Source organism: Falco biarmicus, chromosome 7, assembly GCF_023638135.1.
Source record: "Falco biarmicus isolate bFalBia1 chromosome 7, bFalBia1.pri, whole genome shotgun sequence".
Taxonomy (NCBI): Eukaryota; Metazoa; Chordata; class Aves; order Falconiformes; family Falconidae; genus Falco; species Falco biarmicus.
The window spans coordinates 50,575,716-50,600,332 of NC_079294.1; the positions used below are offsets into that span (position 1 = coordinate 50,575,716).

The 24,617-nt window shown below is 40.4% G+C and overlaps 1 protein-coding gene across 6 annotated transcripts in view; it reads left to right on the forward strand.

The window, feature by feature from the left end:
• Positions 1-6,419: 6,419 nt before the first annotated feature.
• Positions 6,420-24,617, forward strand: part of ACSBG1 (acyl-CoA synthetase bubblegum family member 1) — a 37,508-nt gene continuing 19,310 nt past the window's right edge. For 2 of the 6 annotated variants that reach the window (XM_056346436.1, XM_056346437.1), the window contains exons 1-2: positions 6,420-6,544; positions 15,494-15,576. In XM_056346436.1, the coding sequence (XP_056202411.1) occupies positions 6,465-6,544; positions 15,494-15,576 (163 nt within the window). In that variant the 5' untranslated portion in view covers positions 6,420-6,464. The other 4 variants (XM_056346440.1, XM_056346439.1, XM_056346441.1 and 1 more) reach the window with 4 other exon arrangements.

Genomic DNA, 24,617 nt, shown 5'->3' on the forward strand with positions numbered 1-24,617 from the left:
ACAGCCTTTAGACATATGTATATGCATGTTTCTTAGCAATGGCAGTGGTGGTGTCTTTACTCAACCAACCTGGTCATCAAGTGTGTACATGCTAAATTCTGTTTCTTTCGCTACACACCTTGCCTCCTTAAGTCTGTAGTTGTTCCTGACCAGCAGTTGCTTACCCATTTCTCACATGAACAGGTGATCTCTTTTACTATTTTCTTCTCTTCCTTTTCCTTCTGCTGCACATACTGTGAATCACCTTGTCACTTTTTGCTTGCACAGGATCAAATGTCTCTGTGGGTGTACACAGGAAAACAAGCAGAGAATTTCCCTTCTCAGCAAGTAGGCAGGACTGGGAGTGGGAAATAATTAGATCCTACTGCCTATTTTATTTAACCACTGGAGGAGTCTGCCTTTGAGTCTGATATAGGTATTCCCACTGTTAGCACAAAACAGGAGTCAAAAGGCTGCCTCCCTCCTGGTCCTGAGAGCATACAGCATGTTTCATGTTCATATGCTGCAGGAATTATGCATTTATCTTTTAATCTCTGCTGTATGAAATGCAATAGTGGCTTGACCCTGGCTGGACATCAGGTGCCCACCATGCCACTGTCACTCCCCTCCTTGACTGGACAGGGGAGAGAAAATATAATGAAAGGCTTGTGGATCGAGATAGGGACAGGGAGAGATCGTTCACGAAGTACTGTCATGGGCAAAACTGACTCGACTTGGGGAAATTAGTTTAATTTATTACCATTCAAATCAGAGTAGGATAATGAGAACTACTTAAAACCACCTTCCCCCAACCCCTCCCTTCTTCCTGGGCTCCACTTGATTCCCAATTTCTCTGCTTCTCGCCCTGAGCGGTGCAGGGGAACACGAAATGGGGGTTACAGTCAGTTCATCACATGTTTCTGCTGCTCTTTCCTCCTCATGTTCTCCTGCTGCTCCAATCTGGGGTCCCTCCTGTGGGAGACAGTCCTCCATGAACTTCTCCAATGTAAGTCCTTCCCACGGGCTGCAGTTCTTTACATGCTGCTCCAGCGTGGGTTCCCACAGGGTCACAAGTCCTGCCAGCAAACCTGCTTCACCATGGGCTTCCCTCAGGTCCCAGCCCCCTTGGGGCACCCCCTGCTCCGGCGTGGGGCGCTCCCCGGGCTGGGGGGGATCTGCTTCCCCCGTTACCCCCCGGGCTGGGGGCACAGCCTGCCTCACCATGGCCTTCACCGCGGGCTGCCGGGGCATCCCCGCTCTGTGCCTGGAGCACCGCCTGCCCCTGCTGCGCTGGCCCGCGGGCTGCAGGGCTGCTGCTCTCACCCTGTCTCACCCCTCTCTTCCACTGCGATTATTGCACAGATATTTTTTTCCTCCCCCCTTCTTAAATACATTATCCTAGCAGCGCTACCACCTTCGCTCCTGGGCTCGGCCTTGGCCAGCAGTGGGTTCGTCTTGGAGCCAGCTGGCATTGGCTCCATTGGGTGTGGGGGAAACATCTAACAGCTTCTACATGCCTGTAGCCCCCTGCTAGCAACCCCTTGTCAAACAAACCCATTACAGATACTCATAGAAGCTCCTTGTTTGCACTTCTGTCTTTTATCTGGCCATATTACCATTTCTCATTAATCATGACTTCTGAACAACTGGAAGCAGCATCCCGCTACACAGGTACGAGTACAATCTGCTAAATTGCAGCTGCCATTTCTTGCAGCACTCTCAATTTATTATTTTTTTTAAAGAAGTGAAGTTCCAAGAATAACTTTCATTACAAACACCCTAAAAAAAATTGGGAATCCGAGGGGTTGAAACTTGTGCCTGTTTTCAGTCACACTAAATTTGCATAAAGAGCTTCAGGAACCCCTCTGGAAGGTGAAATCAGAATCACAACAGGCTTCCCATGGTGTTGAGCTGGATTCCTTCAGTATGCAAACCTGAGCAGGTGCCATGATTTCTAGAAAGCTGTTAGGAAATTTAAATAATATTTTTAACCTATGATTTTTTTTGTCTTATTTAAAATATACTTTAAACAAGGCTATTTAAAGTATGACAGTTTCATGTAGCAGGCCTTTAATGGTACTGGAGCTTTTTCCTTATAGTTCATGTCTGAAAAGGAATGTTTGGTACAGAAACAAGCTCTTAGGAAAACCTTTTTGCCTGTGATAGAAAGTAAAAGATGTGTATGTGCAAGAGAAGTTAAATGATGGCGTTGTTTCGAGCTGGTTTAGGGCAACGTACAGTCAGTGACTAGGACCTTTAGAATAGTTTTCTGAGGCAAGTCTTAATTAAAATGCAACTATCTGTAGTAATTAATTTTTATTGCTAGTAATAGAGAAGGAGTAAGAGAGACCTGTGTTCATGGTAGTTTTGGTTGGTTAATAGCTGGGCATCTCTGTGTTTGGGACCTGCAGAAAATGTGACTGCAAATATGATGGGATAAATGAACACCTACAGGTAAGCATGAAAATGCAAGCTACTTCCTTTGAGTCTAAACTGATCTTTTCCTCAGAAAGAAGCAGCAAAACTGTTTCTAGATGTGCCTGTCCTCAGACAAACTGTTGTCTTGACCTGACAGGATGTTCTGCCGTTCTCCACTTGCTCAGAAACTGCTGCTTCTTTCTCCAGATGTGTATTTGCAGCTGCTCTGGTTTTTTTCCCACTTGCTTATGATTGTCTTTCTTAATCCGTCCGAACTGGTGGTTAGAGTCAAATCTAAGGTGCTTTTGTTATTGCCACTCAGATTCCAGAAACTTTGCACAAACCAGTCTGTGTTTTTCCACTATGTTACTGTGAAACATTTCCCTAGAAAGCAGAAAGCAGCATGAAATTTCATCTTGCTGTGGCATGGTCAATGAGAGAAAACGTTTTTACAGAGAGATCACTACTGGAAATTTCATGAAATCATGCAGCTGTTTATGCTTGTGGATAGCAAAGCATTGTGTGGGATAACTGCTTCACCTGATGGAGATGCTGATTTGAGTATGGATAAATTCTCTTCAGTTCTGCAAGTATGGGGAGCCACAGTTAGGGTGTAAAAGTTACCCTTTTTCTAATCTGAATTCCTTCATTAGAAATGAATTAGTATTAAAAGTGTATGTGAGCTGTTGCTCGCCTGGGGCTTTTCATTATGGAATCTGCTCCTTGGCCCAAGCTAGTGTAAATTTCCTGACCTTTAAGGTATGCTTTGAGACTTATTTGTTGCCAAGGCTTAATGGCAGCTTAGCAATAGTAATGTTTGGATTTAGAATTTCGCTTAAACCCTGAAACCTACTCTTGTTTAAGAGTCACTGTGGAATCGATCATGTTTTTATTTTAGCTAAAATGGTTTACAGGCCAAAATTAAATCTTTAATTATGAGAAACGGGGAGGGGGGGAGGAATATGAATGTATTGTGTGTGTATATATAGTCACAGCGAATGCAGTTAGCAGCCATTCAGAAGCACAGCTGACGGAGGGCTGCAATTAGTAGCAAGCCAAAAAACTACCAGGCTTTAAGAAGACTGATTTGAAATAATGAAGAAAAGATTACATGCCATGTAACATTTGTTCCAATTTATTGCACTTTAAAGTAATTTATTTTAAAGTAATTAATTTAAAGTACATGGGTGCCATGTAACAGAGCCTTTGAAATAGAAACTGTAAAATTTATTAGATGCTTTGCTGGTGGTAGTTGTGGGGTGAGTTGTTTTTTTGTTTTAGACTTGGTGCTGGAGGTCTGGAATAATAATAGGACTACCAGTTCAATGTTATGCTTGTACCAAAAAGCATTGTTTTACACCAAGATGTTTGTAACCAGTTATGTGATTTAAAACAAAACAACAAAAAAAGGTGGCCAATCACATGTTATTTTATTACATGAATCAACAACCTGCTCTAAACTAATTGGGATGAACAGAAAGGAGCATCCAGAATTAGTATACTCCTCCATTTGTTTTAAATAAATACAAGTTTTTTTGTGAAATACAAACATTCTTCCCTTGCAAGTAAAGAGATGGGGGAGTACACAGCTACAGGCAGTGGTGTATTGCCATAGTGGCGTTCTGAATTGAACCTGAAAGGTTCTGTCCCCGGCACGAAGGGTGCCATGCACCACAGCCACGCCGAGGCTGGCTATGCATCACAGTTCAGTTGGTTACTGACCTTAGTAACAACGTGGCTTTGTTTTGGCCTCTGTAATATTTCTGTGTTGGATCTTGTGACAGCGCGAGTTTGTAGTGACAGTGTCTTCAGCTCTTCAGTATCAGTCACTAAATCCTGAAGGATACCAATCATAACTGTAGAGCAAAGGACATGAGCAGCATGTGCGCTTTAGTTGCCTCTTACTTTCCTTAATAGCTTTGTGAGCCTGTCAATGTCCAGAAATCTTAACCTGTAGCTGGAAAAAGCAGCTCATCCCGCTGCAAAGATTCAGGCTGAATCTTGTGCAGTCTTGTTCAAGTTGCATGCAGGTAAATACAGGCATAAGGAAAAGGACAATACAGCATCATGTGATCTGCAGCATGTAAAAATCATTTGAAGGTGAAGGTCATTCCTTACTGAACCCTACGTAAATTTCCAGCCTCATTTGTTAAGATTTATTACTTGAAATTTGAAGAGTCCCTAGAAATGTTGGACCACAACTACAAAGGCAAATTCCATGTAGAGCTGTTTCTTACAGCATGATATTCGTAAGCCTATTGTTAAAATGACAGGAATATTTGTAGCTGACACATGGTAAGATTCCTGCAATTATCTCAGTTATGTGAGTTTCCTATTATAGTCAAACAATACACAGTCCAAAAGCAACTCTTCTCTACCAGTCCCCCCAGATACATCCCCCTTGCTTCACAGCCTGGCTGCCCTGCAGCCACTTTTGTTACTAGGCGAGTGATTGAGGCGAGGATCCTCAATTGCGTCAAAATAATTTTCTAACTGTCAATTTAAGGAAGTTGATATATAAAAAAATCCTTTCTAAACTGTATTTATAGAAGAGATGTATGTTTGAGGTTTTCTATTTATTTGCTGAAAGTACAGGTTTTAGAGAATTAACAAGCTGTTTTCCATCCATGAGACCAGCCTGTTACCTAGCCACTCAACACCCAAGATGCAGCTCAACAAGGTAATTAGTGGTCGCCTGATTGTATTCTTTCATATAACATAGCATGTAAAAGATTTTAGATGACCAGAAAAAAAAAAGCACTAGTAAGATTTCTTGCAGCAGAGTTTAATTCTTTTCATCTTTATGATATTTCTGGAAAACTAGTTGCAAGCCTAGGGAAGATATCTAGTGGCTTTCTGCAAAGAATCATTGGAACAAAGTTGGAATTTAGAGGATTATCCCAAAATGAAGGAACTAAATCAATCCTGACAAATATGTTTACTATTTCCACTTGTTTACTATTGAAATATCCCCTGTTCTGTGTTCAGGTATTTTCAAAGCAAGTTTCTGGTGTGAGAATAGACTCCTCAGAATCCCACTGTGAAGCTTGCTCTCTTTTCATTTCAAATTGTGTTATCTACAATTAGGTGTTTCGATATGGTGCAAGATGCTCTGGAATAAAATCCACATCTTTCTGTAAAGGTAGATGTTGACTTGTCTCACATTTTCCTAATGGCTGTGGCTGTCTTTGTACCACTAAATAAAACATTCTAGATTGTGTTCTCTGGCTCCGAATGCCAGCGGCGTGGCACAGCTTACATCCCTCTCTCCCTCCTCCAGACAGGGTGGTCATCAACATCGTCTCCCAGGAACAGCCCCTGGCCCGGGTTAGCCCCTGGCTTAGGGAAATGCCAGTTAGCACGGAGCAAAACCCTCCCAGGGAAGGTGCTCACAGTGCGTGGCTTGAGCCATTCTCTGGATCTTTTTTGTTTAGTAGGTAGCCAAGGTAGCTAAACTAGGCTTTCTTATGTCCTGGAAAGTTATTTGTTTAGTCAGGTGTAGGAACTTCTACAGGATATGACAGGCTTGGTTGGGTGAAGCTGATGAAGTGCTGGTGTAGTTGCGATGCTGCAGGAACTGCCTGGCTGTTGCAGCGCTGGGTTTCATAGGTATAACCGGCTTGAAGGCATTTCCTAATGCAATTAATCTGTGTTTTGTTTAAGGAAATAACTTCATTGAATGCGCTTTTTTGAAACTAAAGTTAATGAAATTAGAATTGCTTGAACTTCTGTGAACAAATTCGTTCAAAATCTTGGCAAAAGAGAAGATTTGCATCTTAAAGCATTGTAGACTCATTAAAATTCTTCTCATGGATAATTAAAGAAAACTGAATTAAAAGGAAAGTTTAACAGTAAGCAGCTCACAGGCACTGCGACATTTCAAGCATGTTAAAATCGGAAAGAAATAGCTTTTGTAGCTGTAGTCTCCTCCTCTTGTGTTACGTGTTGGGTTTTTTTAACAAATAACCGGTTACTGTTGGTTTCTTCAGTTGTCCAAGTAGCTTATTTTTGCCTGACCCACACAGTCCTTCAGCATTTTTGTGACCAGCTTTAGCGGGTTTGTCAGCATGCCTAGCAGTGGAGAGACTCTTATGAAAAAATCACAAGATGAAAATGCAATGAATATTTCAGAAAGCTCTGAAAATGGGTAAAGTAGCTTGAGTATTTATTTTAACAAATTGATATTTTTCACAACAGAAGTTTGTCTTCTACTACCACACAGATCCACAAGAACCTTGTCTACCTAATGATGTCTCTGCTATCCAGTGCAGACTAAGGTGTATCTTTTCAGGCTAGAATGAGAGAAAATTGTACTGAAGGTTCTAAATGGATTTATTCTCCTATGCTAACTTCTAGGTTGTCATTAGACCTAACAGTAGTTCCGTATGGACGATGTTGCTTGTATCCTGTTTGCATAGATCTAGTTGTATAGTATTCGTTTGGTAGCACAGAGGCTCTTAGCCAAGAATTGGGCTCAGCGGTTCATGTGTAGCAGTTCTGACAAGAGGTATGTTTAGCATCTGTGAGTCAGCAACTCATAGCTTAGCAAAAATATGGAAGGCTAGCTGAAAATACTGGTAAGCTACTAGGCTCTTATGCTTCGGTCTGTTAAATGATTAATGGATTTTCAACCATGCAGTGAGATTACAGGCGTTCTCAAATACTAGAAAATAGCAAAGTTCAGACAGTCAAGAAAACACTAAGCCAGTTGATGTTCCTGTGCCATCGCTGCCTGTGTCTCTGATGGTAAGAGCTGCACTAAGACTCTAGAAGTTCAGTAGCGGTAACTCTGTATGTCCTACAACACAGAATCGACTTTGAATGGACCTTCCAGAATGCCCTAGCTGCAGCTGTGGAAGTAGGTCTCTCTTCCCTTCTGAATTTGGGGGAATAATCCTTAGATAATAATTGGCCTTTGTGATTGAGCATCTTCTTCCCATCAAAGGTAACAGAACTTAACCAGGTAATCCATATCTTAGAGAGGGGAGTGGGGAACTGAATTTTAGAAGAGTTTGGTTTAGGGTTTATATTACCTTTTTTACAGGTAAGATAACCCTCCTGGCTGCTGTTTTCTTGCTGTCCTAGGCAGCATGAAAGGGAAAAATATTAGCTTTTCCCTGTTACTCTGTCGTTGGAATGGCATCTTCTGTTAAAGAAAGGTCCCCATCTCTAGAGTTTTTGGAAGTACCTGTTTTAAGAATAGAACACCACATCTCATAGGAAATATTTTCACTTCTAATTAATCTAAGTTTGTCAGTATTGCTGAGTAATAATTGCCCATTCCCAGAGGCGGAGCTACTGTATCAGGTTAACGTTTCTCTTAAGTTAAATATAACTTCACATTTGTTTAGATAACAGCTTAGATGTTATGTGACTTGAAGATTTGCTCAACACTTTCAGGTAAATGGTAGGTTGGGATCATTTTTATCATAATGGTTTCTTCTGTTCTGGGCTTTGTAATCCTGGATAAGCGTCATTAGGAGCAAACTGTAGACTTAAAATTTTTAGAAAAGAAAAAAGTTTAAGAAATCTTGAATGTTTTGTTATTGTTCGTGGAGTCCTAATGCAGTTAATACTAGAATTGTATTTTTTTTTAAATCTGTCCACAGATCATGAAGCAGTATTTGACTATTGATGGGTATAGGTATATGTACACACTGACTCATGAAAGTTAGGTTTTTGCTACATTAGTAATAATGCCTCTGTTTTAGTCCATGCATACTTCTATTTGTGACATGCTTAAGGAAAAAAAAAAAAGAAAGAAAAAAAAGTTTCCATGTTTTCTTTATTTAAAAAAAAAGCTAAAAGAGATATTAAAAAATACATATAGTGGTTTGCACCCACTGCAAAAGGAGAATTAAGCTTCCTGTATTAGAAACATGTTTAGTATTTGGTTTGTTTCTGAATTTCTAGTGAAAGAATATCACAGGCTCTAGAACTCCAAATACTTTTGATGCATTCAAAGTTCTTGACATAAATGCTTCTTTGTTAGTTTTTTTGAAGAAGTCAGTGCATGTTGTCCTGTTAAATAGTGTTTACCTGGTGTGGTTTGAAGTTAGGTAACAAACTATGTGCGTTTTTTGTGTGCTGCAAGTAGGATTCCAAGTAGAAAGGACTAGACAAAGAAAATATAATCCTAGCAAAATAGAAAGAGGAAGAAAAGACTTTTTATAGGGCTGAAATTCAATCAGTGTGGCCTAAAAAATGAGGAAGAGATGAAATAATGAGTGCAGTGTGACCTGACTTTGCTGCACTCCCTGCACACAGCCATAGAGAGGCAGCTACTCGAAGATTTCAGCTTCAGGTCTGGCTCTTTGCTGTGCAGGGAAGAACACAGAAAATCTACACCAAGGTCAGTGAAGGGTTGTAGCACAGTCTCAAGTGCTCAATAGAGCCTTTGTGGGAGGCAAGGCTGAATACAGAGCTTCATAGAATCATTTAGGTTGGAAAAGACCTTTAAGGTCACCAAGTCCAATCGTTAACCCAGCACATAGTTCATTCCTCCCCATTCACCCACATAGTTCTCAGCTATCTGTAAAACTGGTCTGCTCACCAAAATACATGGCCTGATTTTTGAGGCTATTTAAACCTAACAAAAGAAAAAAACCAACAACTTTATTTTTTGCAAGTAAAGAGAGAGGTTTTACTGGAAAGTGTGTGCCAACTATGTTATATGGCTAAATAGGTCTCAGCTGTTACATTTATCCTTAGTACTTTGTTCTTTATTAAGCATTTGTCTTGCTTTTAAATATAACTTTGTGTGGGAAGATGTTATATGAAATTTGAGAAAGACTAGTTTCTTGTGCGCTGAAAAGCAAACTGCTTGTCAAATCAGCTGGCCCTTTTTGCAAGAGTAGGAACATATCTGGGCTGGTATGTGGCCCCCTTTTTAAGTCTCACGAGGGCATGAAAACCAATTAAAACCTACATCTAACCTGTTCTTCGAGGACAAAGGGAATTTTGAAATAGAACTAATAAGGAGTGTGTTATAATATTGCCCTAATTTGAATAGAGGAGTAATTAGTAAATAAGACAACCAGTCATAATAGACAGCAATGTCCCTATAAGGGACCGTAAGGACTTCTTGTGACTCTTTGCTTTGCTCCTTAATATAGGAAGAATTTTACCTGTAATACCAAATTAGGGTTTAAAGAACCTAGTGTTGTGTGTCATTACTATGGGGTTTTTTCCTTATGCTGTAGAAAAGAAGAAAACATCATCAAAATGTCTGGAGTAACATGTCACAGCTTCTCAGAGTCCGGAGGTGCAGTATTTGATACTTGGTTTTTATGTGCTGGTGGCAGGTGTCTATTTAGCTGCTGAGCTATCAAAGCTGTGGTACTATGTTGCTATGTTGATTTAAGTCAGAGTGATTTTACTGTCTTTGTCTAGAGCTTTAGGACAGATCTGTGATACTAAATTGTCTTGCGCTCCCTCCTACAACCTCTCCCCAGAGCTGTTTCAAAATATTGCATTCAGCACTTGCAGGATGCCTGGGGAATCGGGAAAGGATTACTCATGATTGAATGGGATCCAGATGAAGATGCTGAGTTTCTGAAGTTTCTAGGCAAAGTGCCAGAATCATTACAGTTTTCAGAGGTACCCATAAGTAATTTAAGCCATTGCTTTTTGCTGCCAGAAGAATTGTCAGATGATTACTTAATGATTCCATCTTTAATTCAAATGCCCCAGTGAGCTGTTGAAAATGCCTAACACCCAATGAAAAGTACTTTGGAATGTGCAGATGTAACCCCAAAACATACTACCAAAAGCAGCTCTAAAGTAGATTAAGGCTGGTGGAATGTATATAGGTGAGTTGTACTGGAGATCATGTAACAAAAACTTAGGAAAACCCCATAATTTCCCATTGTTAGGACAGAGATATATATTTAGGACGCTTGTCACAAAGAATGAAGCAGCAAAAGATGCACACTCATTGGAGGAAGGAGTCTTTTTTGGTCTGCTTTATTATGAATTACTTAAATAATGAAACAGCCAAGCTGTAGGGAGTTTAGAGATGAAATTCACCAAGTCATTCTCAGGAGAAGCCAGCAGTGAGAGATTAAAACAAAGTTTATGAAAAAGTCCTGCCTTGGAAAAAATCTATATTTTCCAGTTTGGCCTATTTTTTGTGTATTAAATAGGATTAATATTTAATAGTTGGGAAAGCCAATTCAACAGAAGTGTTTGAGAAAAAAGCACTTGTGCAAATGGGGATTTGTACACCTTGCTCCCTAAGATAAACACCTGCCCGCTACAAAGCATTTCTTTGGGCAAGGCAGGCAGAGAAAGGAGTTTAATTATAAGGTGGAGACTGTGTTGTAAGAAATAGGTAGTAACGTGCTTACTGCCACTTGAAAGTAGCCTGTTGAGGGAGCTTGTAAGTGATATGCTCAGAGGAATAGTGAAGCAGATGAAGGAGCTGCCCTGCTTTGGATCATCACAGTATGGACAAACACAAGTGAGCCTTCCTGCGAGCCATGAGCTGGGAAGCAGTGCTATGAGAGATTCCTGGGAGAGGATGAATGGAGTGCTTTTTGGAAAAAGCCTGTAAGTGACAGAAATTGTATGTACTCAGCAGACACTGTAACTGAGCATTTCCTCATTAACGGCTACGTTCTTTGTTGTAGAAAATCTGCAGGATAATTTATTTTTAAGTAATGAAAGAACAAAAATCATGCAATAGTTTATAATAAAGCTCTGGAAGTTAAGCAGACACAAACTGCAGTAACATGGTTGAGTATAGCCCTATGGTTTTGCACCTTGAATGTATTGTTCTTCTAAAATTAGGCATCATATTAATCTCAATTTATCTGATAATACATATTATGAATACAGTATCTTCAACAGTGAACATTTCCCATACATAAAACTAGTTTATTTTCTAAAATTCTAATAAACCCTGTAGAGAGGCAACTGGTGAAAACTAACATTGACAAAGCTACATGAGTTGAGTGCTAGTGATAAGAAACAGTAATACAAAAAAAAGAACATTTATCTTTTTTTATTTGCTGCTATACATGATCTGTTTAATGAATAGCTTCCCCTTAAATCTCATGAACAGTGTTCATATTCTATTGGTGCAACTTGTGATCTTAGAAATCACTCTGCAGAACTGAGGCCAAAATATAATGAACCCTACGACATAAAGTTCATAGTTTTTAAATTTGAGAGAAAATATTCTAACCTAATTATACAGGACAATCTGTATTCTGTGAGTTTTTCTGTAAAACATATTCTCCGTAGAAATCATCGGTACATTATCATATTAAACACTGGCTTCATAGATTCTTGTCAGTTTTATTCTTTGTATTTTCACAAGATTTTACTAAGAGGAGAGAATTTAGGGGACAGCAGATATCTGACTATATTTGGCCTAGAATATGCGTTACCGGAGAAGGAAGCATAGAGCCTATGGAAGGAAAAGGCCAATTCCAAAGTCCCTTAAAACTAAAAAATTACGGACATTAGTATCACAGCAAGTAGTGCTGTTAGTCAGACACTCGTATCATGATGGTAACAGAAAAAACAGCTTTTGTAATGTTTAACTTCAGCAAAAAAGCACTACCATTTCATAGTGATAAAAGTGGAGAGATTTAGCTGTTACATTTTGTTTCTGTAGTTACGATAAGAAGTTGTACTGTATTCATTGGTTTCCACCCAATACACTTAGTTAAAAAAAATATTTTCAATTTCAATACACTTAGTTAAAGAAAGAAAATAAAGAAATTGCTGTGCTAGCAAGTTCAGATTGGATGCTTTGCTTCTGGTGGTTCATCACCAGGAGCAAGGACTGTCAGTTACATCAGTCACTATTTTACTATTATAATACCAGTTGCACATGCGTTACTGCCACTGGTTTGCAAAGATTAATCTCACTAGAGCTCACTACAATCTTGGAAACAAGGAAGGAAAGGAAACCTTCCCTTTGTTAATCCAATATAGAGAATATTCAAATTCTTTTGTTTCAGGTTGTTGGCCTGATGGGTGAGAGCAGCCTCAGCATGCTGTAACATCTGACTGGCACAGAGGAGTGGGGGTCGCTGGACTCATGTTGTGCTCCATTAGGGTTTGCCTCAAACCTCTGGATAAGGCAGTTGGCCTAAGCATGCTGTCCCTCTGGTGGGGTGGGGTGGGGTGGGGGTCTGTGTGCATTGAATGCAGGCAGCAGGTGAGGCCATCGATCCAAGGATAGAATAGTAGCTTGAAATTAAATCCCAAATTGTATCAGGAAATACTGTCATTCCAAACCCACTCCTGCTAATGGAGTTATACAGAAGTATGCTTTGTTTAGTTGTAGCTGGTCAACGTTGTGCTACGTGCACTCAGGTTGTTTTAATTGGCTTGCTAAAGTGACCTCTACTGTTAAATCCTCTGTGTGTGCTTTGTAGAGGTTTTTACATATTATGGATTACCTTTTGGAATCATAAACTTTTTTCACTTAACTCAGAAATTGGATGTAGAAAACCCAGTTTTAAACTGGTAGTTGGATTTTGGAACATGCTGTCCTTGCACCAATAACGTTAAATAATTTATGCAGAATTGCAGCCTTATCAACAAATTTAACAGCCAAAGTTCAGATTTCCAAAGCATTTTGGTTTTGCTGGGGCATCTCACCACCAAATTGTAGTTCTGCAGTGTTTTCTCCTTGCTGCAGTATGCTTGGTAAGCTCCTGATCAGGCAGTCCCACTGAATTCTTCTTGATTCAGTCTTACTTGAACAATTCTAGATAATGTAACCGTTCTTGGATCTTTACTTCTTTTTTAGAGGAATGACTCCTAACAGAAGCTAAAAGTAACAACATTAAAAACATGATTTTTCATTCGGAAAGGTTGGTTCTGAATGTGCATATAAATTGTTGGTGGAAGAGGAAATTTCTTAATTGTATTTTCAGGGCAAAAAAATCCAACTTTCAAATTGGCTACTTGATCCATAGAGGCAGGTATCAACTGCTTTGCGTGTGGCATCAACACTCCTGAGATATTAGGTGCGTAGAGCTCCTCATACAATGGTTGCATGTTGAAGCATTACCAGAGCAAGTCCAGAAGTTCAGACTTGTAGGCTGATTATTTTTCTATTAAGGGAACATAATTTAAACTGAACGAGTATCCTATAACAGTGGGATGAGAATAAAGCAAGCTAAAGAGATTTTTATCCGGGAAAAGTCATTAATGATGATCATTAAAAGTTTTTGGAGCAGCCTCAAAGGAGGCTTTTCTGATATATTGCTAATGAGATTGTTTTCTTCTGAGGGCTTTTTTGCTATTCGTTTTTGCCAAGAGTAATGTTTGGTTATCTTTTGGCTAAGACTTGGTTTTATTTGCTTTGTAAAAGAATAAAAATTTGAAAAGCTTTAGTATTCAAAAGATACTTAAAGGAAAAGATTGCACTGGATTTTTAAATATCAAATGTAGTTTTTCTTTAAAATAGGAAAAAAATTCAAGAACTGTCAAGTGTTTTGAGATGTAAGCCAAACACATGTTTTTCAGTTATTTATATGGTCTATTTTTATTCCCAAATAAGTCTTCCTGGTCTGTCAGTCTGTCCTTGCAATCCCACTTCATGAAGTCACCATTTTCCCATACATCAAACACAGGTTTATATTTCAACATGCAATATAATCCCTTCTATATTTAAATTACTCAGTTCCTCAACAACATCCACCTTCTCCAAGCCCGTGACTGTTTCCAGTGCCTGACTACTGCTTACCGGGCAGGCGCTGCCATGTTGTGTCCTGTGACGCCGTTAACGAGAGAGGAAGGTCCTTGCAGGCAAGGTGGGCGATGGCTCCTCGTTCTCCTGCAGTTGCTTTTGTGACCGGCTCCTCTGCTCGGGGACACGGAGATCTGCTGCGTGGTAGTGGCAAGGGGGCAGATGGACTGTGGTTGTCACTGCCGATGGGTGAATAGCTACCAGATCTGCTCAACTCTTGTGAAAGGGAGCCAGCTTGGTTAAGGCTTTCTTGGAGTATGATTTCGTTGTGAATAACAGTAAAATTCTAGGAGTGTCCCACATACAGGTATTCTACAAAATCTAGTTGTGAATATGAGATAGGAAATAATATCTGATGTATTGTTTGGTCCTACTGTGTGCTCCCCGACACCGCTGTCTAAAAACCCTGCTTTTGAAGTTCTTTATTATTTATTTGAAAGGTGGGAAGGGCATTGCTTGGACTTACATTTTGAGTTAATTTATTCCACTGTGGAGGGTAAGGACTTCCTGAGCTGCACTCAGGACTCTTCTGCTGTACCTGTTAAGAAGGAATGAAGGCAATCCGAACTTGTTCATGGCCCCTGAAGGCTGCTGGTTCCCACCCCTTGCTCTCCTGAAGTCAGCTAAACTAGAAAATCTGCATGCTGCTATTCATTAATAATCTGCAGTGCATTGCTTTATGCATTTAGTCATTTCTAAATGCTTACTTATTGTTTAGAAGTTTTGCTCATATAATCTGTTGCAGTCTGTTACTTTACAGATTTTCTGGTCTGGAATTGCTGTTAATCTGTGCTTTAAACATTGGTTAATTTAAAGCCAAGAAAGGTTAATTTTATCCATGTGATAATGATAATTTGGTGCTTTGGTGATGTTTTGAGACACTCTATTATTAGGAACTAAATCTCTTTCTGTTCCTAGCCTTAAAAAAATAAAAAGCACAAACAAAACAAAAAAAAATCCTAACCTCAGAACTTCAACAGTATCAACAGTGACAAGGCATTGTGATATTAGTGGCAGTACGATCAAGGCTAAGATGGATAATTCATTCTTCATCCTTGCATGGTTCATGGCCTCTCTGTTGAGATTCAAAATTAGTGTCTCCATCTGGTATATTCCGCGATGTTGAAACCAAAAGTCCACTGTATGAAAGAGGAATGCCATCCTTAGAGTGCAGACATATCCATGTTTAACCTGATTGTGGAGGAGTTTGCAACAAAGAGGCAAAATGGGTTTTGTTGCTCTGAGCTTTCTGTTTTTTCTTCTTTGTATTTCTAAGTGCTTGCAAGTTGTGTTTTCCTTTTCCCTTGGATACATTGTATGTTGGTTGTAGTGGACCCTACTGGCACTCCTGGATAACTTTTTAATAGGTATATTTTGTTTTAGAACCTTTCCAGATGCACAGACTGTCTGCAGAGACTGGCTTCCTCATTTGGAGGTGACCCAAGATGAAGGCATAGAGCCAACAGGTAAGTATGTAAAAAATGATCCTTGGAAATTTAAGCTCTCTTCAGAATTTTTTTAATGTAATTTTTGTGTCTGTTCTATCAAACTATGACTGACAATTTTTCAGGGCTGGTATAAGGAGAGGCAGCAAAAAATGAAGTCGAACTGAAGTAAATAAGGGCAACTGAAAAGTTTTCAGGAGCTTTCTGTAAACTTGCATAAATTTAATCGTTTCTCTTGGGTTTTGTAGACAATTAGTAGATAGAAGTAAAAAACAGCCTGATCCCATGGAAAATCATATCCATTCTTGTGTTACCTTTGGCATCGCAGCCTACTTACCGGCTGTCAGCTATTGAGGTTTTGGCGTACTGTGTAATGACTGGGGCTGTAAAGGAATATCTGTACTGTGGTCAGTTCTTGGTTGTATTGTAGCAATGCATGCTACTGTCATTTTAAACCGATTGCGGGGGTAAGTTAACCTAGTTGTGCTACTGTGTGGCTTAAAGGAGGCTTACTAGCAGAACTTTCTGAGGTTCTTTGGGAGGTTTGCAGCCCTGAAGGAGCTCCCTGTTGCCTTGGTGAGGCTGCCACTGGTGTCTAAATTTGCTCATTTAAACAGGGAATATTTGTTCTATGAGACAATTAGAGCAATAACTGCAAGTGTTTTTTAAGAAAAAAGCAGATCTATGTAGGAATCTCACATGCAGACTTCATACATATGTCTAAATGTATACCTGTATGCATATATATTTCTTTTTAAAAAGGCAGTTATTTGGTACAGAATGGGTTTCTTTCCAAGAACTGAACTGCTAGCCGTTGCTTTTTGTTTTTCAATAAGCAGAAAATACATTTGGATGGATAAGATTATTAACTTCTGTTTTCCAATTTTCAGGGTATTTTATTGAACTATTGAGACATACATTGTATACGTAGATTATTGCTGAGACTGTGGTTCTGCTTGTGTGCTGGTGAAGGCTCTGACCTATTTTTCTAAGAATTTATCTGGGACGCTGGTTCCTGCTGTCAGCTGTCTGCTCGGCTTTTCTCCCAGAGGTTGCTGCTGGCCACAGTTCAGAGCGGCTGCGAGCCACAGTGCTCAGGAGGGACCCCACATGCCTACAGCCACTCCTGCAGTGCCCACAGCCTCTGGAAGAAAGGTGAGGTGAACAGCTGAGGGCAGAAGCCATTCCAGCTGTTCCATCATAATTTTTGTACAAACACAACTCACCCCCCATCCATTTTAATTAAGCAGTTCCTTTGTTTGTATTTAGATATGTTTCTAAGTTGATGAATCAGAAGCCTACAATTTAAGTTAGCCTTTGTCTTTTATTTGGCTTCAAGAATCTGTGGCATTACTTGTTATCCATTTAAATGAGAAGCAGTGTTTGACTTGGAAATATCACACAGCTATGCAGATGCTGACTGCTAAAGTGAGGACTGTGTCAAAAACTTCTCCCAAAAAATCTTTTGGGAGAAGGAAGCTCAGTGTCTAGTTGTGGTGGGTCTGCTTTGTATATCAAGAGAGGAGGAGGAGATTCTGATGTTTTCTAGTTGTGCAGAACTGTCTTTCTCTCTTTATAATTGATATGTTCTGCAACCTCAGGAGTAAATTTGTCTAATGAGGACCACAGATTGTTCTGGAATTTTTTCCCCATTCTTTCCTACAGATGTATAGAGGCTCATTCCTCTGGAAGCAGGCCACAATTTGGTTCTTCTAATGTATATTCAAATCCAGAGTAACCTTACTGTTGGCAGCAAACATTATATTGGCTTAAAACAGGGGTAAGGTTAAAGAGAACTAATTCATGCTGGTTTTATACTGATGGAATCGCAAAATAATTTATGTTGGAGAAGACCACTGGAGGCCAATTAGTCCAGCTTTCTGCTCATAGGAGGGCTCACCTGAGTTTTGAAAACTTCCAAGGATGGAGATTCCACAGCCTCTCAGTCCCTCTTCTTAGGCTGTCACCTGCATTGTGAAATTATTTTTCTTTATCCAGCAAGAGTTTTCATGGCTGCAGCTCATGTCCTTTGTTTCTTGTTCTTCTGCTGTGTGCCTCTGAGAAGAATCTGGTTTCATTATAGCACCCCGCTCAGCCTGTGGCAGACTGCAGTTAGATTCAGTCTTTATTTTCTCCACATTGAAGAAACCTGGCTCCTTTAGGGACTTCTCATACATGGTACACTCCAGGCCCCTGACCATCTGGGAGTTCCTTGTCTGGGCTTGCTTTGATTTGTCAGGATCTGTCTTGTACTGGGGCTTCCAAAGCTGCACACTGCTGCAGGTGTACCCTCATGAGTACTCAGTATGCAGAAACAATCACTTTCCTTGATCTGCCGGCTATAATCTCGCTAATGCAGCCCGGGTTGTAGTTAACCTTTATCTCCACTGACTTGCATTCATCTTGTCCACCGGGAACCACAGGGGAGTTTCTGCTGAGCCAGCTGGCATCCAGTCTGTGCTGTTGCAGGGGGTTAGTCCTATGCCAAGTGCAAGACTTACATTCACCCTTGTCGAGCTTGGAGGTGTATGTCAGCCCATTCTTCCAGTTTGCCAATGTCCATCTGAACAGCAGCCCTGCCTTTTGGTGTGTTGGCTGATTCCCCAAGTTTGGTGTCCTCTTTGAAGCTGGTGAGGGTGCATTCTGTTGTCCAAGACAATAATGCTGTCATTAAACAGTGTCGTTCTCAGGACTAATCCCTGAGGAATGTCACTTGTAATTGACTGCAAGCTGGACTTAGAAATGTTGACCACTGTTCTTGAAGACTAATTGTCCTGCCAATTTTTTATCCACCTGTAACTCCAACTCCATCCGGTCTAAACCTTGCAAAAATGCCAGGGGAGACCTTGTTAAAGAGCTTCTTAAAGGTGAAGTAAACAACATACCACTGCTCTCCCCATCTCGGAGCCAGTCATTTCATCACGGAAGGCAGTTGGGTTGGATTTACCAAGGCTGAATCAAGTCTGGCCATTCTGGCTGGTCTCAGTCACCATTATATAGCTCAACATGATTTCTAGGAGAGTTTGTTCTGTTTGTTGGAGAGTTTGCCTTTCCATAGACTGTGGTGAGCCTGGCCTTTTGTTATTTGAATCCTCTTTTCTTCCCCTTTTTGAAGACAGGTGTGACATTTGCATTTTTCCTATCATGGGGACTTGCCATATTGCCATGCTTTTTCAAAGACTATGGAGAGCAGCAATGACTCTGGCCTGGTCCCTCAGGGTATACTGAAGTGTCCCATCTGGGCCCATCGACATTTTTGTATGTGTCCAGTTTGCCTAAGCGGTCCCTACCTCAATCTTCCTCTAATGTTGTAGGTCAAACTTCTCACCTGCCACTAAGCACAGAAACCCAGGAAGCTGATCTTGTCAGTAAAGACTGAGGTGAAGAAGGCATTGAGTACGTCAACCCTTCCATGTCTTACATCAGTAAGTTGCCCATGAGGATCCCTGGCTCTCCTTTTGGCTGCCAGCGTACCTGTAGAAGCCCTTCTTGTGGCTATTCATATCACTCACCAATTTCAGTTCCAACTGAGTGTTGACTTTCCATTTCTGCATGCCTGGGCAACGTTTCTGTAGTGATGTTTCCTCCTGATCGCACCCTCCACATGCTTCTATTTGGGTGCCTCGTAATCAGTTTCAGAAGCGTCAGTATTGTTATGAAGCTTATTTTGTACTCATCCTGATGTACCACTCCCTCTGCGTCAGCTTCTAGAGGCATTCTTTGGAGGATATCTCTGACCCGCAGTGGTAGTAGTTTATTGATGTGAAGAGCAGTATATTTTATTGCAATTCATAAATGTTCCTTTTTCCTCCAACAAGTTTCCATTAACTGAAATATTTGTGTGTGTTTTGGCTCATTTAAAAATATTTCCACTACTCATTCAGTCTTTTCTGTCTGAGAGTTTAAAGTTACATGTTTGTGGTGGAAAAGTGGTAATAGAGCAGAAAACCCTTCTCTTCCCTAGCTGTGGTAAGGCAAGCAACAGCAAGCTGGTTTCTATTTTTTTTTTTTTTTAAGAATCGCTATGTATGTCTTCTGGCTGATACTTCAGGTTCACTTGAAATCCGGTTCTCTGCTTCTCTTTAATCTGTTCATTGGCACAAGGGGAAGCTTGACACAGATGCCAAGCTCTCAGACTCCAACCTGTGTGTACTCAACTCTACCTTTTACTAAAAAGAAGTTAAGCTTTTGGGGCCACAGCCATCTTGAAGAAAACTAAAAAATAGTAGGTGAGAGGAGGAATGATGTCTTTGTGTTGTCAGCAGAATGTGATGGCATCATGGCAGTGGAATCTGGGATGATGACTGTCAGGCAGAAACACCTCCAGCAAAGGCCAGAATACCTTCTCTCATCATTAGAGCAGAGTGATGTTTTGCAGGAACTGGCATATAATCAAGATTCTGTTTTGCGAGTTAAATCTGAATCACTTTCCAGCAGAAGTTAAATTACTGCTTTTGCTCCTGCTTCCCAGGGCACATCTGAAACAGAACAAGGTCTTAAAATAAAAAGATTAGTCAGGATGAGTTTGGGTGGGTTAGTCAGGATGAGGATGCTCTGGGTGATGCTCTGTTTGTGTTTAGAAAGGAATGTACTCTGAATAATTAGAAAAGAAAAGGTGGGCACCTGAAGGAGATAAGGAGACCATCAAGTCAGGAAATCGTTGAGCAAAGAAAATTGAAAGGTCTGCTCCACCTAGATCCCACCTATTGTGAACGGAATGATTAGGTGTCAAAATCAAATGAGTATGCATGTAAAGATGTTGTAACCTCTCATGAAAACTGTGTAAAATACCTAACTTTTCACTGAAATCTTTGGAGTTAGTTTGTCCGGTGCAAACCGGCTAGCTCCCTAACGTTGCACGAAATAAATACCTTTGCTGCTTAAAGACAAAATTCATCTCTGAGCAGTTACTCTGTGCCGTTTTGGCATCACATCTGTGGAATACCACTTAGAGTTGCTCAGGTCGTGTGGCAGGGCCATTCCACAGCCCACCTGCTTACCTGTCTGAAAGGTGACCGTGGTTCTTTTGCATTTTATCCGGCTCCGGGAGTTGTTCTTCCATAAACATCAGGATTCATTTACATTCCCAAATTCCATTCTTGCAGTCACCAGGATATTTGCAGGTCAGATAGTGAAGAGAGAGGAGGTTTCATTCATATATTAGCTTTAAACTGTAGGATTAGTGTTTTTTCCTCCTTTTATTTTTTTTTAGACTAGTACACAGTCTCCTTCATGCATCCCAGAGGTCCAGCAATTTCAGCCAGCTGGATTATTCATGGAGAGAAAAAAACCAGAAGGACTCGCACTTACTTTGTCTGTTTAAAGTAATTTTTGATATCTGGGCTGGGACAGCCAGCCTGTACTATGCCACAACTGTTCAGTCATACATAGCGGAAAGGAATAACAATTGGCTAATAAAAATACAAAAATTGTAATGTGTTTATGTTGTATGTTATTTCAGACTTGGTAGAAAATAATAAGAAGTGTGCTTTTATAAATCAGTATTCACGTGTAAATGGTTCACAAGTCTAGGATTATATTGTAAAAGATAACTGAAAACTCTCCAGGTGTTTAAGTGGTAAACAAAGCTTTTAACTATTTTTCTCTTCTCCTGTAAAGTTTCTTGTTGAAAAACTAGACTTTAGTGGAAAAACTGGACACCTAAAATCCAAAATATTTAGAACAGCTGTGCTTAGAGCAGTTCCTAAGACAAACTGCAGTACCGTCACCCTGTTACGTACTGTATGTTATGAGACTACTCTGCGCCATCTCGTCCTTCAGCAGCAAAAACAGTGAATCATGGAAAATTTAATCTGATCATGGAATTTGGCCTTGGAGAGAATGACATGGAGGGGGAACACTTGAAGAGGCTCAAACAGTGACAGTCAAGACTACCTATCTCAATGAAATCTCTGCCGTTTCTTGTTCTATCTGACAAAATAGTCTTATTCAGGAGCAAATCTTTTCTCACCATCTCTGACCTTCATCATATGAAGGACACGAGCCAAGATCACATAGTAGTGAATGAAAAAAGCATTTTGGGTACAAAGAATAATGCAGGTGATAGGAGTTACTGGAAGAAAGAGGGAAGCAACAAATATTCCTGTTTGTTTGCAGTGGCATTGAGTACTTTGAGCTGGAATGCTGTTTTAGTTTTTTTCTTATGCTCTCTGTAAACTTACAGGTGTATAATGTACCAATGCTAATCGTGTATTTAAAGGATCTCTATTGCGATTTCCACTTTGGTTTCAGGTGCTAGAGTTAATTTCCAGCCTGGACATTGCAGTTTGACTTTCAGATGCTAGTGAGGCACAGCTCGCTGTTTTGCTTTTCCCAAAGTTTATAATCTATTCATTCAGTATTTCGCAAGCCATTCCTCCCCAGGCTCTGCCGGAGAAGGATGAGCTCTGCTCAAAATCCCTCCACAAACTGACAGCGGAGTATGTTCATGTTGTGCCATTTTTACGAATTCTATAGGACAGAATAATTAGATCTTCAGGGTTATTTGGTTTATTCAGATTTGGAAACTGGTTTTAGATTTAAGTTCTACCTGCAAATAAATGCAAGAATAGACATTGAATGGTCATTCAAGTTGATAGTCCTTTGCAGTATATATTGTGTATTATTAAAGTGATTTACTGAGTCTCCGTGAAACTGATTCTGTTCTTAGTCTTTGTCAAAGATGCCTTTTTGACACCAGAAAGAACTGTATAAGGAAAAGCAAAAGTTTCAAAGTACATTTTTGGTTTCTGTGTATAGATAATGCAATGATTTGATTGATTTTCACTCTGTAGAAGCTATTCTGTTATCTATTGTACATCTGCAGTGAAAAGGTAGTAATTATGCAACTTCTGTAATGTTGTAGAAATGTTGCTAATATTTTCAGTTCCTGTGAAGACAGATACTATTTGTTCAAGAGCGTTTTTAATAATAAATGGAATAGAATGTATTTTAGCTCTTTATGGTATGAATTTGTTTTGAACAGAGCAGTCACCCACCTGTGCCCAGTCACACCTGCAATCCCTGCCAGCCTCATTGGTTTAGAAGCCAGAACATGACACAGAGTTTTTCATCTGGGCTTTGGTGTGTCACTGCAGAAAATAAGCATTTCGATTAATGCCAGCTTCTCTCAGAGCCCTTATTGCTCGCTCGTCCTTTCCACACCAGGGTTGGGGTTAAGTGCAGAAACACCTACTCATAACAGATTTGTTTACACTTCGATAAAGGCTGTTTATTACCTAGAATCTGTTATAGATACTTATTTTCTAAACTGTCTGGATTTGATGCCCTTCCTCCGGTGACCGAAGCAAAGCTCCACACCTGTGTTTTGAAAATCATTATATGCAATTTACATACGAGAAGATGAAGGCACAAGGAGATAAAGCAGCTTTATTTGTATTTATTGCTGTCATTATTACTTTGTTTGTCAAGAGAACAAATGCAAGACTGTGAGTCAGGATGGTGAATGGAACATAATGTGAGCCAGGGCCATTAATCCTGGATGGAAACACATCACAGCCTGGCTGCTCAGTTCACTTTCTGTACCAGGGGTTTTATCTCCTTACCTGGGAGGGGATAAAAAGGTGAATTTCCACCCCCCCACCCCCCAAATACTCTGCACATGCTAGGAAATAGCATGGGGCAGTGAAATCTTCAGAAGTAGTTTCATGGAGTACTGGCAGCAGAATAGGCTTGTTTTGGTGTTTCTTCATTTACCAGCTGACTGTGCATGAGCTATTCTGCACTGCTAAGGAATGATTTTTTTTTTGCTACAAGAGAAAGTTGAGTTTGGCTTTTTTCTTTATGTACACTTGTGAGCTTACAATAGCTGGCCATGCCTCTGGTTCTCTGTGCAGATGGTAAACGTGAGCTGAGTGAGGCTGCAAGCGTGTTCTGAAGCGCGTGTGTGGATCCAGCGCTGGCTGATGAGTTCCTGCATTGCCAGAAATGCTCAGAGGTAGTTTGGGGGCCCACTATGAAGTACCTAGAGGAATAGCATTTGAGAGGGATGTGAAACGTGTTGTATTTTGAGCACTCCAGAACTGTTCTTTTCAGCCACTGAGGTACCAGGAAACAGTATAGATACTAGCTGAGCTTTCTATACAGGTTTTGCTTTCCATAGGTGTAGTAAAAACAATCGTGATTATTAACTTGTATCAGAAACTTCAAAAAGTTGTATTTTCTGACAAAATTTCTGACAAACCTAAGGTCTTTGATGTGAATTTTTCCACCAGCTCTCTATAGAATATATATATATCTTTTTTAAGTTTATGGTAAAAATACTTCTAAATTTATGAAAGTAAATCTAAGGCAAAAATGTCCTTAAAATGTTCTTGTACTATTTGGTTCAGAAGTATGGGAACTGACTTGTTGGTTGGGAAGTCATGGGTGTCTTTTTGTCTTCCTTGTGGGAATTCATCTAAATTTTGCCAACTTACTAACGCCTACATTCTCTAAGGAGTGTATTTATACTCAGCCTGCTTCTTGCTGGGTTTGCAAGAGCCAAGTAGAGTCTCTGAGCGTCATTCCTTGTGAATGCCAGGGACTGCTCCAGCCTTTGGCACCAGCCGTGAGAGCCAGGTGATGGTAGTGGTTCCTCTGTGCCTGTGTCCTGTCAAGGAAGGGGAGGAAAAATACAGGGCTAAAAAAGTGGGTGACAGAAACAGAGGGTGAGGAAGGCAAGAGCAGAAGAAGGTGAAAGATGATGTGGAAATAGGGCAGGACAGGAGTGAAGTGGATGTACGTACTAGACACAGGGCAGATGACCAAGCAAAAAACCTGTGCGGAGTAGTGGGGAACAGGGGCAGGATGAAGGAGAATAGCTGGAGGGGAAGGAGGGAGGAAAGAGCTGCAAACAAAAGGAGCTTGAGCGCTGAACAGGGGTGGAAGTTTTGGATCTTTCAGATCTCTGTAGCCTTCTGATTCACCAGCTCCTCCATTAGCTCAAGGGCAGTGGGTTGTGCAGGGCTGAGTGTGGGACTAACAGAATCTGCTGGGATTGGTGGTGTGCCTGTAACACACAGATCAGCAGCATTCTGTATGATGGCATTTTATTCAAAATG